The following is a 15,166-nucleotide window of genomic DNA, read 5'->3' on the forward strand; positions in this document are numbered from 1 at the left end:
CTCGAGCAACTTGGATTGACGTCGACCGCCTTCTACCTGGCGAATAACCGCTGCTTTTTTCATCATCGTCAGTGACTTGAAGTTGCCGGTTTTTTCATTAGTCCTGACGACGCAGATGGAACGGTTGGCGTTCGCATGCCAAGCAACAAACAAGAATGTAAGACACTAAGGACGAGACGCCGATTAGGCCTAACTGCAGAAATAACTGACAATGCAAGCCCACAAACGCTCAAGCGCCACACCAAGCTGACTCTGAGCATTGCTTGCCTTGGCGTGTGGTTTGGCTGCAGTAGACATTCAATGGATACTTGACTGGCTAAAGCCGAAAGGCAACCATTTCGTGTAGCCAACAAACATGGCCTTCGAGACAGTCAATCATGCATGGATTTTGACACTGGCACAACCTCCAGCCATAGCCAGTGCAACCTTTCTGTGCTGGCAACCCAGCAAAAATATTGTAAACATCACTGACAGCATGTCATGGTGTTCGACGTTGCACCCGATCAGCCAGCCGGAATCCGAAAAATGGAATTGTGCACGGTGGGGCATCCGAAGTTTCGATCGTAAAGTTATATTTAGAGCTGTGCAAATAGCAAAATTTTGATTGTGAAGCGAATTCGAATATTAAAGTTTGAGTGCGAATTGAACCGAATATTTTTCTAATACTTCGAAGCGAAATTACAGAAAAAAAGTTGCAGAGGGTCTATGCATATTCTTACGAGATGGCAACGTAAAAGCATTTTTTCTGGCTAGGTTGGGGAAGAGGGATGGTGTTCCCTAGTTGTCTTATCAAGAATGAATCAATGCAGAGGCCGAATTGTATTTATTTACATGACTTGATGCAACCAATGTGGTGTTGACAACACTTTACACGTGAAAGGAAAAAACTATTTCCTCAGCCTCTCTTCCTCCAACTTCTGTGGCGGACAAAGGCGCACTCCCTTCGAATGCCAAGTTGCTTTATAGACATCAGTGTATAAGAGCATCTAACATTTCAGACGCTGAAACTATTCGGCGTCTGATTTATCGGACTTTCTTGCCAAATTTCAGGTCCGAAACGGCATTAATTAAAGCATCCACCTCTGCCGTGTCTATCGTCTCCTAGGTTCAAACCAGCACTTTCCTGAGCCGATCCATTTGCCGCCATAGCAGAGTCCGAAAGGAGCTTTGCCGCAATGCCAGAGTGTGATGGGGTGAAGCATGTCGAAAATATGTGTGACGGGGCAAATTGAACGTTAATTGTACTGTTTTAAGTGTACTGTAACAATTGTGATATAAATGCAAAGTAAAGTGGACGAAAAGACAACTTGTCACTGGCAGGGACTGACCCTGCGACCTTCGTCCACTGCCGATTTACGTTGCAACTCTCTGTTTAGAAGAAATCTTGCTCCTCAATGAACACAGGAAATATATTGTATTTTAAAAACTAGATATTATACTAAAAAAATAATTACATATTTGAAATCAGCACACAAATGTACACAAACTCTGGGAGTTTTATCAAAATCGATACAGAAACAAAAAAACATTTTTTAAAGTGCCATGTCCCCCTCGACTTTTTCGCAAAAAAAAAAAAAAAAAAGAAAAAGAAAGAAAGGCTGGCAATTGACTGTTTGTCCATCACAATATAGCAAGTTTAAAGCCACCATGCGGACCATCACTGAAGCTCTTCATCTTTAACGACAGCTTCCACAATATTTGAGTATTGTAATATTGCACTTGCATTGGCCAAAGTAAAAATAAAGCTACTGAGTGCCACATCTGCTGTGGACGAAACCGTGGCTGCTAATGACACGATCATATCCACGCAGTTCTAAAGGCAAGCTCGCCGCCTACGTCCACAGTCGAACAGAAACTGCTGAGCACTGCACCTGGTGCTGAATAAACCTGGCTCGCGAATGCACCATCATGGATGGCAACTATATGCAGTTCTCAAGGCACGTTGCAAAACGAAACTACTGCTTGTCGCAGTTTGACCCCCGCTATCGACGCGATCAGAGATTGCGCCCACGCAGTTCGCGTGCGCTGAGAGAAATCGAAAATGAAACAAGTTTGCCACAGACGCTGAAGCCTTGGTCCGGAACAATGCAATTGTGGTAAGACTGTGGATGGCGACCACGCCTTTCTAAAGGCCTACTACCGTTTCAGGTGTTCGCGACCGCTGCTTTCACTCCTTTGCATCGCACATTTGTGGTGCTTCATGCTTGGCGTGCTCTGAGGATTGTCTGAATTAACCGGACTGCGGCCAGATATGACCAAATGAACGAGAGTTTGATGCCATTAAACAATACGTATGCTTGCCAGGACCACAGAACTTGTCCAAATTATCCAATTCTTTTAATTAACGTGCTGGAAATAACAAGCTTTTACTGTAGTGTCCTTTTGTTAACTTTTTCTATTTCCTGCGTTCCTTTTGTCAGCAACGCAAGTACATGGACTTTCTTTCAATATTTGGAAACTTAAAGGGGCCCTGCAACACTTTTCCAGCATGGTCAGAAAACATCGCCTATTGGTAGTCCAGGCTCGTGTGAACACACGAGCCAAACATTATAGCGCTGCATGCGGCCTGGAATTTACAATTAGTAGTCAAAGTCAGCTAGAAATCATTCCCTCTTTTCTCAATGAATTAATGCCATAAATCCAAGGTCCATTTGAGATTCGAGCATCGTGAGCTGCATAATTACTGCGACCGCCGCGAGATGCCGCCACGTACCCCGTGCATGCTCGTGATCACACTGAAAGTAAGCCACTCGTTCGAAGAAAAAAAAAAAAGGAAAGAAAGTGCTCAAGGCCATGTCACGTGCTGACTAGCAGACGCATCTTCTTGTCCCCCTTGTCAATACCCCCGTGCAGCTTTCGGCGCACTCGCTGGTACGAAAGGAGAGAGAAAGCGCTTGAAGCATGCGACAGATCCCTGTAACTCTGCTCGCACTTGACAGAATCTAAAGAATTTTGTGGCAGTCCATTCGTGAGGCAATAAACTCCCTTAATGAAGCCATTCGGTGACTACTCGGAAAAGTGTTGCAGGGCCACTTTAAAGGGAGGCAAATACCCCAGTCACACGTATCAATGCTCAGACGTGCACGGCTGCTTGCTCAACATGTTTTGCACTCGTGCAGCCTTTGAAAAAGTTTGTGCTGGTTGTAACGCGGTATCGCTTATAGTGCGGATATTCGTGACACCAGTGACTTACGTTATGAGCGGTCTACACTGTATATGTTTGTGTGCGACGTCGCACTGAAAGGCGGATCATCCACCAATTTGGAATTCGCCATGCTAGCAAAAGAAATACTACTCCCACTTAAGAATTGACTTTTAAAAGTCTTTAATTGGAAGATCACTTTTAAAAAAATGTTCCATGCACCAGAGCCAACTCACCCTCCGCTCCTTGATCTTCAACATTTCTTCCTTGAGCTTATTGAGGATGCACAGGTTGGGTCTGTTGGCACTAGCCTTGCTTTGCAATTCCGTGATGCGCTGCTCTTCTTCCTGCACAGCACCAGCCCCAATTGATATAGCAATGTTGCAAGCAAGGCTAAGTTGCAGTGCGACCCCTGCTTATACTATGGTTTAAGCAGGACTAAGTGAAAATGTCAAATACAGTAACACCTCAGTGATAAGAATTTCGCAGTCGCATAAAATATTTGTATCGCCTGAAACCTGCCCCATCAAAAAGTACTGAAAATAAAGATACAATTAATTTATTTGAGGTGGAAGAATTGCTAATATCTGTGTGCATTTTCTTCTTGCCCAAATCATCAATGATCGCCTTCTGAATAGTAAAACTGCACACGTGACCTCACTGTTTTCGCACACCTCAGCACGTGGATGCATGTTACGTTTCGGCCATCGTTGCTGCAGCATGCATCGTCTTTTTCCTCACTGGCCAAAGCATGAAGCTCTGATGTGAAAAACCTCCGTCGTATGTGAACGCAACGTTATGCAGCCGTCATTGACAGTAACGACATCGTACTCAGTGCAACTAGTAACTCCCAGCTTGCTCCCATCTTCAATTCCAACTGTGATGTTCCCTCCCACAACCTCTTCCTTGTACTTCACACAATGTGACGTTTCTTTTTCTTGCATTACCTGGTCACACTAACTGATAATCGTGCACAGAGTGAACAGTGCAAAACCTAACTCCTTGGCAAAGCCAGTTCATTTCATTTTTGGATATTTGATCACCTTATGCAGGAGACCTTTGTGACATGTTGGCGACGGGCATGCTCGTTAATGGTCATAATCTAACTCTGATCACTATGCAATCGGCACAAGCTGAAATGGGCAGTCCACTTGGTGGACTTAAGAAGTATACCAACCCTAAGCACGCGCAGACGTTTGTGCAAAACTTTCAAGCAGAAAACCACGAGTGAAATTATTTTTATATTTGATTCTATATTCATTTTTTAAAAATTTTTCTTGATTCTGTTTGATGCACAATTTGAAATCTACTAATATTTTTACACTGGTTGCATTCCCAATGGGTACAATGTTTGCAGGACCAGGACGGTGCATTGTGACCCAACTCGCCTTCTTTTCCTTGAGTGTCTTGCAGGAGCCCTTTCCATAAAGCCTGAGTAGTGAGCCCCATGACATGATGTGGGGATGCAAGGCCTGAATTAGAGACAAACAGAAGCAACAGTGTGAGATACACAGTATACTAGAACATTCTTTGCATGAGGTTCCTGACCAAGCTCACTTACGATCAAGAGCATGTGGACAAGGGGTTCTGTTCAAAAAAATTTCAGCAGAAATTGACTGATGTCAATTATCGGTGTCAATGCAAATAGCGAAACGACGATTTGACGACACTACATCAGCGTTGAAAAAAACAAGCTGGCTGTCGTATGGGGCATTCTTAAATGCGTGCTATTCAGCTTGACGAGGCATGTGCTTGCGGAATAGAGGTTAGAGTATCGGGCTTCGGTACTAGAGGCCTGGGGTTAGAACTTATGCTGTCCAAAAATTTTAATTTGTTTATGCGGTCGACATATGTGCTGCATTGACAATTCGTGCGTGCGTGTGCGCACGAGTGACTTCACAACGGAAGCTGCATTGACCATCTACCTGGAACCCATTGTGCTAGCTAAAGAAATGCTATTAGCACTTTAAACGCTATTCACACTCAAAACATGCTACAATAATTTTTCTATGAGCTAGAACATTAACAAGTTTCAAGGAATTTCATTAAGCCAATGTGGCCAAAATACGGAAAAATAAAGAGAAAGGCCTCAAAATCCACGATATTACGACGACGTTCAGGTGCTGAGGGTTCAGCGCAAATTTCGGAAATGAAACTCACTTGAAGAATTGCTTGTGACGCCCTTTGCTTCCCGTCCTTCTTGTTTCTGCAAATTACCTGATAGGGAGGAAGTGGGGAAAGAAATGCTGATGAAAAATAGCAATAACCATTCTTGTATGTATGCAATAACTTCCTGGAAGAAAAAGAACCAATTCCTTGAAACTGTGCTCTCTCAATACGGTTAGCGCATTCTTAAAGAAATGAGTGGAATGCAATCTTTCAAAGAACGAGTCGTATGGGTGTGAGTTCTGCATCCAATTTTAAGTTCCCTTCTAATAACCCCAAATTTTAGCACTGTCTACAATATAGAAGTTTAGTTTTGTAAAAGGAGGTTATAACGGCCCCCATCACGCAATGTTCCCATGCTGAAACGCATCAGGATCCTACATAAATAAGCAAATGTAGAAACACTTACACTAGCCGAGTGCTTGCCAACCGACATCATGAACTCATTTCGCTGGTGCTTCATGTTTCTCATCTCCTGCTTGATTTCTGTGTCCCCCATGCCGTAGTTTCTGCACAAAAGAAAAGTTTACAAGGCAATGAGAGATTAAAAAAAAGGCACTGTCAAGAACTCACAATAATGAAGTACCGTAGAAACCCGCGTATGGCTCGGACCCACGTATAGTCCGAGGTGTATTTTGGTGATAGCAAACGTGAGAAAAAAAGTTTTCACCCGAATATAGCCCTCGTTTGCAGAGTTCCTCGTTTGTTGTGGAACAGTAGCTTTTCAACTAATAAGGGCACTGAGGTTAAGGCAGAGTCTGAAACTCAACAATTAGAACCTTTCAGCCATTTTTTTTCCCCGACATGGCCTCTCTCTCTCTACTCTGCGTTTTATTTTTTATTATTATTCTTACTTCTACAGATTCCGAGAAAACTCAACAATTTTTCTAGGTGCTCTGAACGTTCACATGGCACAGTTTTCACAGGCTGATTTTCCACTGCACTATGTCGGTTTTTTAATCAAAACATGCAAGGGGCATTTTGATACATGCAAGAGGCATCGCTTCTTGCTGGCTGCGGAATAAACGAACATTTAGGCTTAGCCTTACGACCGGTGCATTGGCGGACGCCCATTTCACAGCGCAGATGGCATGCCTCATTTCTTTGTTTTGCGAAAAATATAATGGGCTTCTGTACAACCGGCGCTTCGTTTACGTGAACACATTGTTTACGGCGTACGGTGCCTGAAGCATGCAGTGTATGTCGGGAGGTGCTTGATGCAACTTGCAGAGGAATCGAAAGTCTATGTATACCGAGAGTTCCACATCAACAGCGATGGCCTTCAATATTAAAGATAACAGGCCAATGCAGACAGTGTTAGTACCGTGGTTGTGCACGTTGAGAAGCGTCATCCCACTCCCTCGTTTTTCATTGTCTTCGTGCTAAAGAAAAAGTTTGAGGTTCCACGGCACTCTGGAAAAGCTGCTTCCCAAGGCCATACAGTTTGAGAACCCCTGTGTTAGAGGCATTATGGTATGCCATCTCGGGGATTGGTACACTTTGCTGCGACATATACATTGTGGGCCCAGCACACTGACCAGAGTGGGCAGGTGCTGGAGATGGTGAAACGAAGAACTGCAGTTTACAGTATAACCTCATTACAACAGACCTTCATAGTGAAGAGTATTTTGGTCTGTTGTAAAGGGAGTATGTAAAATCCAAGTACTGTTACAACACACTTTTATGTAAACACTGAATGGGTTTGTTATAACCGGAGAGAATTACGAGTCACAAACATGGTCGTATTTTTAACGGGGGACCAAAAAAAAAAATGTGATTTTCGGAAAATCGCATTTTCGGTTTCTGTAGCCCATTTTCTATCTGATTCCAAAATATCTTCACTGAAAACTACGTAGAAGTGCTCTAAGAAAATTTTTTAAATGCGAAGCATTTCTTAGCGAACTTCTGCGACTTTGAGCGTATCTGTCTGTCTGTCTGTGTCTGTCTGTCTGTCTGTCTAGCCGCCTACGACTTTGTGCTCTCCTGGCCGTTTCGTTAATCGGATGTATACCAAAATTGGCGTGTCATAACATGGCCTTATCACGAACATAAATGACAGGTCATATCATGAAAATCACGACGCGCATGTCATGAACAGCATGATTTACATTCCACGGCCTTTGGGCTCCCTCGCCGTTCCGTTACTCGGATGTATACCAAAATTGGTGTGTCATCACATGGCCTTATCACGAACATAAATGACAGGTCATATCATGAAAATCACGACACGCATGTCATGAACAGCATGATTTACATTCCACGGCCTTTGGGCTCTTGCGGCCGTTCCGTTAATTTCATATATACCAAAAATGGTACGGCGTGAGAAGAGTTCATGACGAACATAATGACAGGTCCTAACATGCAAATCATGACGCGCATGTCATGTGCAGCATGATTTACATGACATGGTCTCGGGGCGCTCGCGGCCGTTTAATGAAGGGATACATACGAAAACTGGTATGACGAGACATTTCTGTATGACGAACATAAGTGACACGTGGTAACATGAAAATCATGATATGCATGTCATGTATGACATGATTTACATGCCACGCTCATGGCGCACTCGCGGCCGTTTCGCTAGATTGATATACACCAAAATTGGTATTGTGCGATGTGACTTTACGAAGAACATGAATAACAGATGGTAGCACGAAAACCATGACATCCATGACATGTATGTCATGATTTACATGCCACGCTCATGGTGCATTCGCGTCCGTTTCGCTTGCGTGATATACACCAAAACGGGTGTTACGCAACCCGACTGTATGACGAACGTAAGTGAGACGTGGTAACATGAAAATCATGACATGCACGACATGATTTACAAGTCATGCTTATGACGCACTCGTGCCGTTTCGCTTGCTTGACACACCAATATTGGTATTGCGCGACGCGACTGCATGACGAACGTAAATGAGAGGTGGTAACATGGAAATCACGACATGCAGGTTATGTATGTCATGATTTACATGCCGCGCTCATTGTGCATTCCCGGCCGTTTCGCTAGATTGATATGCACCAAAATTGGTATTGCGCGATGTGACTGTATGAAGAACATGAATACCAGGTGGTAACATGAAAACTATGACATGCATGCCATGTATGTCATGACTTACATGCCACGCTCATGGTGCATTCGCGGCCGTTTCGATAGCCTGATATACACCAAAACTGGTATTGCGCGATGTGACTGTATGATGAACATTGGTGACAGGTGGTAACATGAAAAACCATAATATGCATGTCATGTATGGCATGATTTACATGCTCTACTCATGGTGCACTCGCGGCCATTTTGCTCCTTTGATATACACCAAAATTGGTATTGCGCGATGTGACTGTATGACGAACATAAATGAGAGGTCTTAACATGCGAATCATGTTATGCATGTCATGTACGGTATGATTTACATGCCACTGTCATGGTGCGCTTCCGGCCGCTTTGTTAACGTGATATATACCAAAATTGGTATGGCATGACACAAGTGCGTGATGAACATAAACGACAGGTCAGGCATTTATATACCAGAATATGCGTTTCATTGACATGGTGTACACTAGATTGTGCATGCATGCGTGCATGGCAAACATGCGATATATGGTGGACTAGATGCCATGGCATGAATGATTTCATTTGGCTCAAAGACAAACAAGGCGATGTATGCAGCTCCTTGCTGGCTGCCTCGCATTACAACGATTCCCACAGTGCGTGGGATCTGCCGATTTTTTTGTGTCTGCCGACTTGGTAAAAATGGCGGAAATAGCAAAAGAACAAAACAAAGAAAAACAAGCGTTTTTCAAAATTATAGCTCGGCAACGACGCAACTGGGAGCCACCATTTTGGGCTCGTCGTAGAGAGCATTTCTCCGTGTTCAAGTTCTCCGTTTCAGCTAGCTCCTCCATTCAGCAACAAACGTACAAAAAGCACATGTTTGAAGTTCAATTCAAGGCCTTCGATTGGTTGCTTCTGCCGTGATGCTCGCTTCGGGATCGTAGTCTGCTGCTTGTGCATCGCGAGGTCGTGGCTGTCGAAAATTGCGCTACTTAGTGACGCGTTCGCACTCGTTCTGTGTTCACGGGTCAACGATAATTTAGAACGCTTTAGTTTGGCAGCTGCAAGCGGAAGCTCAATCATCAGATTACGATAGCGCGCCGCACTCGTCGCAAACATCGCAGACATGCGTAGAACATCGCAGGCGTGCGACTGTAATAGCGTTGACTCGTTGGACAGGTTCTTCTTATCAGCACTTCGGAGCTTATGGCGAAGACCACCACGGGACAACTCTTCGTACTCGCAATCGAGCATAACGTACTTTGAAACAGCGCGCACCGCGGCCACGCACATTGCAACCGAGCTTTCTACTCAATGTCGTGGTTAGGCCTAACTCCCCTCACGGTGCCGATGTACGAGCCAAATGCGAACTTTGCGGGCAACAACATCACACTAGCAGACATGCAAAAGCGAAGAAGCCGCAATGTCCTTCGTCGCAAGCAACGAATCGCATCGCCCGCTGCCTCCTCAGAACCGCAGATGTGCATTTCGTGCATCGGCAGCGGACATCGGGCCAAGCTCCCCGCGCAGCAACCGCTCGGAGAAGCGGTGGCAGCGGCTAGCAATTTCGCGTGTCAGCGTCCCAAAATGCAACACCAAGCATGCTGCGTGCCAATTTTTTGTCGCTACAGCTAGGCATAGCTGATCATTGACAGACCGGAGATCGGCGGCCTTCGTTCTTAAATCGGTACGTCGATATCCACGGTGTGCTGTTCCCGTCCCGAAACTATGCTAAGCGATTTGAAGTTGGAAGTTATTGAATTTGCTATGTCCGTGTTAGAAAAGTCCGCTCTAAAGGAGTCCTGACTACCTGGCTGGCCTGACATTTTAGTCAATTATATTCGAATGTCCGTTGTACCAGAATCCGTTGTAAACGAAGTTCAATCAATGGAACAAATACGGAGGTCTGCATAACGCCGCAAATTGGTATGCAATATTTGAATGTCTGCTGTAAACAGATCCGTTGTAACGAGGTTATACTGTACTGGCGATACCAAACAGGTAAGCACACCAAGCTAGGAACCCTGGGATGTGAGGCACAGACATTATTAAAGAAATGCTGGTCTCGACGATGTATACTTTTTGCCTCTTGTTGCATTAGTGCATAGTTGCACAGTTACCAACTGGTGCGTCTGCAGAGCCAGTTTATATGGTGACGCATACAAACCACAGGTACGCTGTTCAGCGACCATGGATTTTTTTAGAGCTGTTGGGTTTATGGCTAACAGACGGACAGAAAACCATAGTGCTTCACATTCAAAATAACACACACAAGAAAACAAAAAGACAAAAGGGATGTATAGCTACCTTTTGAGGCATTCTAGAAGAATCTGGTAAGGAGACAGCTGGCCAGTCTTCGCACACAGGTCATTCACGCGTGGGTCTTCCACTTTGATGTTGTCAAAGAACTGCAAGTGGGAGGGAAAAAAAGAGCTACACATGCCACCTTGCGCGTCGCAACAAGAGTGTCATTTGACAAGTGGCCCGAAACCAGCAAAGCAGGCGTACCTTGGACATCAATTTGGCATGGCTGAATATTAGCTTAATAACAATAACAAAAATATATAACACCAGCACAACAAATTTGGAAGAAAGCCTGCCATGAAATCGCATACAGCTACCGAAATTCTAGTACTACTGATGGGGTTGGCTAAAAGAAAGACGTAAACGTGCAAGATCTGCAGGTCTGTTCGTAAGACAAGGTTCACTTCGGATCGAATAGCTGCACCCCTGTTGGCCTTACAGTGGAGTCCTGTTAAACAAAAGCTCGAGGAACCGGAAAAACACTTCCCCATCAATGGGATTACCATACCTGCCAAGTTTGGAGAAACGGAATCCGGGAGATTTACTCAACGGGGGGGGGTATAAAATATTTCGACCGCGGGAGGAGGGGGTATAAAGTATGCTGACCGCGGGGGGTGGGGTGTACTGCGATAGCAGTTATACGTACATTAGGCAGTTTTAGAACAGCGTACGCAAAGCTTTGCGCTGGCTTTTAGCGCAACTGCGCCTGCGCGTGCGTCGTACGCTAAGCGCTTGCGGGCTCCCGGTAAGTGACGGAAATAGCGGGTCGCAAACGATATAACGCTAACTTAGCGTACGCAATTCTAAAACTGCCTAGTGTCAGCGGGATTTTGCGGTTGCCGCTGATCTGTACAGAGTTCAAACCGATAACATCGCTTACGCATCGTCTGTTTCACGTGGGAGTAAATGCGCGCTAGCGCTAGGGACGAACGCGGTTGAAGCAGAGATGAAACGACCCGGTCGTCACCGTCGCGCGAAGGGCACATGCGATAACATCGCTCCGCGTGCGAGGCCTGTCGTCGCTTGCTTACCAGTTGTTTCGTCGGGCAAGGGCCCATAAGGGGCGCCGTTGAGACGGGGACGGTCGCGAGCGCTGGCGAACGCGCTATCTCGACAGACATCGGCTACCCTTTTAAGTGCTGGACTGCGGCGCAAAGTGCACAGCTACTTCATGCGCAATGAAACTGAGTTGAACCTTTCTACCATCGTTAAAAAGAAGAACCCTTTCTACTACGTGGCCAGACAAAGCACTGGACGCGCGGAGCAAATCTGGATTTCCGGGAGATTTCTCTATGACCCGTACAACCGGGAGAAACGTTCAAAATCCGGGAGACTTGGCAGGTATGGATTACCATTTACTGAGAAAGATGTGCAGACCTGCAGCGCTGTCGTAAGCTCTCTCAGCGTTGTTACCTATGCTAAGCATAAAGAAGTTAACGTATCAGCAACTTTGTATTGCGCAAAGAGGCTAGGTTGGCGGCTGTTGGACGTACTAGGCTTTGTTGAGTTTCCATTTCAAGGATGAGCCAGTGACGTAGTGAATAAAACCACGACTCTTATACTCCAATCAATGGCCAAATAACGTGCAGATGTCACTGTTTATTAAAGATGGCTCTTCTGAACAAAGAGGTGTCGCAAGAATTTAATACCTCTGTCACACGGCCACCACCGAAACCCGTTTATCTCCGTTCCGCATTGAACTCCATAATGGAGCTTAACCAGAATGGAGTTGTGGCCGTGCTACACGGCTCGGTGCAAGCTTTCGATGGTTGTCGCATGGGGCAGAAACAGCGCTGCTGCGCTCGTCGAAACGTCCCATTTTTTGCTTGCGCAGTCGCCTTTAAAGCAACGAAAACGTGTTTTTGTGTGTTGATGAAGTGCTCGGAATCACCATTGCTGTCACAGTGCTTGTGCGTGCGCCTCACACGTGCAGAAACAAATATGGCGCGACGCTTCACAGCGGCTGGCGAGGCGTTGGTGTGGAGAGTACAAGCGCTGATATCCGAAAAAATACAACTAAAACTTACACTACGGCGCGTGAAATGCTACGCACAAAATGAGCATAGTTTTTAAAATTATAATTGAGCTCATTAGGACGATTTTGCTAGTGCGGTTTTCAGTGTAGCAGTAGCTGGCTGGGAACGCGAGTACTTCATCGAGACGAAACGGTCGTTACCGAACTCCCTCCACCAAAAGCTCCATTTAACTTCCTCAACGAAATGGTGACCGTGTGACATGAACCCCATCTCCCTTGAGGAAAAGACGAGAGAGTTAAACGGAGTTCACGGGTGCCCGTGTGACAGGGGTATAAGATTGTCCCAGTTTTGGAAAATATCTTTTAGAGCTTGCTTCTGTGACGCCTTTTTATGGAGACTTGCAAAAATAATGGTCCCAATAAAATAAAGTTTCTTTTTATTTTTGTGTTACCCAAATACAATATCAACAAATTAAGATGATCTTCTGCTGATGCAGTAACTGTTTCAAGCTGAAATTCTCATTTAGAGACATTCTACCATTGTTTAATTTAGGCACGTACGCTGTGAATGATAAATCACCAATAGAAAAAGAATAAAGCAAATCAAACCACAGCATCAGTGTGTACACCAACGTAACTGGCGTAATATTTCTATTCTGTTTCATATGTGGATAATGTGCCCTCAGTCACGTCCATTCACTCTCTTGAATGACTCCAAATTAGAGACAGCAACATCACTTTTAAACAACTATGGCACAAACTTCGACGATTCCTCCTGTTCTCAACTCACTCATTGAGAAAGCCGCAAGCTTGATCTCCCAAGCGTTCCAATCTAGGTGAGCAGCACTAGTGCATGACGGGCAACACAGTACTAAAACAATCAAAAGCTAGCACGCTGGAACTCACAGCACCACAGGACGTAGAATGAATATGATGTTAGGTTGTTCCGTTTCAATTCTAGGTGCTGTGGACCAACCCGACTCAAAAGCAAACTTTCCTGGAGAATACAGAGGCAATTTAATACAACACGAACACCATTATTAGTTACAAAATGGCAGCTATGTGATGTGCATGATTATTGCGGCTGCAGCAATCATGAACATTGTACAAGTTCTTAGGAGTTTAACGAGATCTCGGAATGTATTCACTAATACTTAGTACCAACATAGTTTACCTGCTTGAGGTTGCCACTATCAATGGCACATTGGTCAAGAGACACTGGCACAAAAACTTGGTTGCAGAATTTCCAGGCAGCAGAAAGCTGTGCCAGACTGGACTTTTTTTCCTGATACAGTAGAACCCCGCTGATACGTTTTTGAAGGGACCGTAGGAAATAAACGTAAGAGACGGGAAACGTAAGAGCCGAAAAACAGGAAAAACGGCAAAATATTTAGTGGTACAGAATTTTATTTCAATTCTTACGAGCAGCACGAAAATTGGCGCGCTCAGCCGCGATCTAGTCGATGGATAGAAACGCGGAGCTTAGGATGGCCTCATCCACAGAAGTGTAATCAACGTATGTGATTTTTTTAACACCAACAGCTGTAGGCATGAAAGAACTAAGCACATGCAATCACGACCGGCGCGGCGAGTCCGACCGCAAACCGCACGCACGACCGTGCGAGCTCCAACCAGCTCGAACTCCTCCCGCTCTCCGACAAATAACGATGATGATGAGTCTACGCCAACGCGATGGCAGAAGTGAATGCCAATCTCAAAGGCCTTGCTTTCGCAAGCAATTACGTCATACACGCCATGTTTGTGCAATACAAATCTCAAAGGCTACGCTTTTGTCAATAGTAAATGCCAATCTCGAAGGCCTTGCTTTCTGAAGCAGTTACGTCATAGACGCCATCTTTGCAATTTGAATCTCGAAGGCCATGCTTTTGTTTGCATCAATTGAAAGATTCTGTTGCTTGCGCCTCTCATGCGGCTAATATTACGGTCAAACGAGGCCAAGCTGCGTGAAAATGCACCATGACGGCTCTCTTTGGTAGTCACTCGGTCGGCTCCGAGCGCACTTCGCGACGTATCATACGGGAACGGTCCGACAGTTACGACGTAACAGCGGGGTTCCCAATACATTGTATCCTATGGGAGCTATGCCGGGACCGGCGGAAAACGACGTAACAGCCGGGAAAACGCAGCAGTGAGGAACGTAACAGCGGGGTTCTACTGTACTTAGTCACTACAACTTACCTCATACACTGCTTGTATATGTGGCCAAAGAGAGAAGCTAGTGAACGTGCATAATTTTGTACGCCAGTACAACCGCTGATCCATGTGAACTTTGTAGCTTATTACAATAACTGATGAGAACGCACAATGAAACCGCATTGTTTATAATGCTTTACCGAGACATGTTCGTAGATGTCATGTAAGTGAGACGCATCACACACGTGTCACATGTCTCTGTGATGCATATGTAAAACATGTATGCTTGTGAACACGCACAGCTGAACTCTTCACGCGAAAGACATAAGTGTTCTAAAAAACCAATTATATACGAAGTACACAAAGT

At 45.0% G+C, this 15,166-nt stretch overlaps 1 protein-coding gene across 2 annotated transcripts in view; it reads right to left on the reverse strand.

Moving 5' to 3' along the window:
* The window catches only part of LOC119390273 (microprocessor complex subunit DGCR8), a 37,503-nt gene that overhangs the window by 613 nt on the left and 21,724 nt on the right, over nt 1-15,166 (reverse strand). The window contains exons 11-15 of one of the 2 annotated variants that reach the window (XM_037657851.2): nt 10,674-10,774; nt 5,718-5,817; nt 5,303-5,359; nt 4,531-4,614; nt 3,379-3,489 (exon numbers count right to left, since the gene is read on the reverse strand). In XM_037657851.2, the coding sequence (XP_037513779.1) occupies nt 3,379-3,489; nt 4,531-4,614; nt 5,303-5,359; nt 5,718-5,817; nt 10,674-10,774 (453 nt within the window). Of the gene's footprint in view, nt 1-3,378; nt 3,490-4,526; nt 4,615-5,302; nt 5,360-5,717; nt 5,818-10,673; nt 10,775-15,166 lie in introns of both variants that reach the window. The other variant, XM_049414710.1, reaches the window with a different exon arrangement.

This window comes from Rhipicephalus sanguineus, chromosome 4 (genome assembly GCF_013339695.2).
Source record: "Rhipicephalus sanguineus isolate Rsan-2018 chromosome 4, BIME_Rsan_1.4, whole genome shotgun sequence".
NCBI classification, from domain to species: Eukaryota; Metazoa; Arthropoda; class Arachnida; order Ixodida; family Ixodidae; genus Rhipicephalus; species Rhipicephalus sanguineus.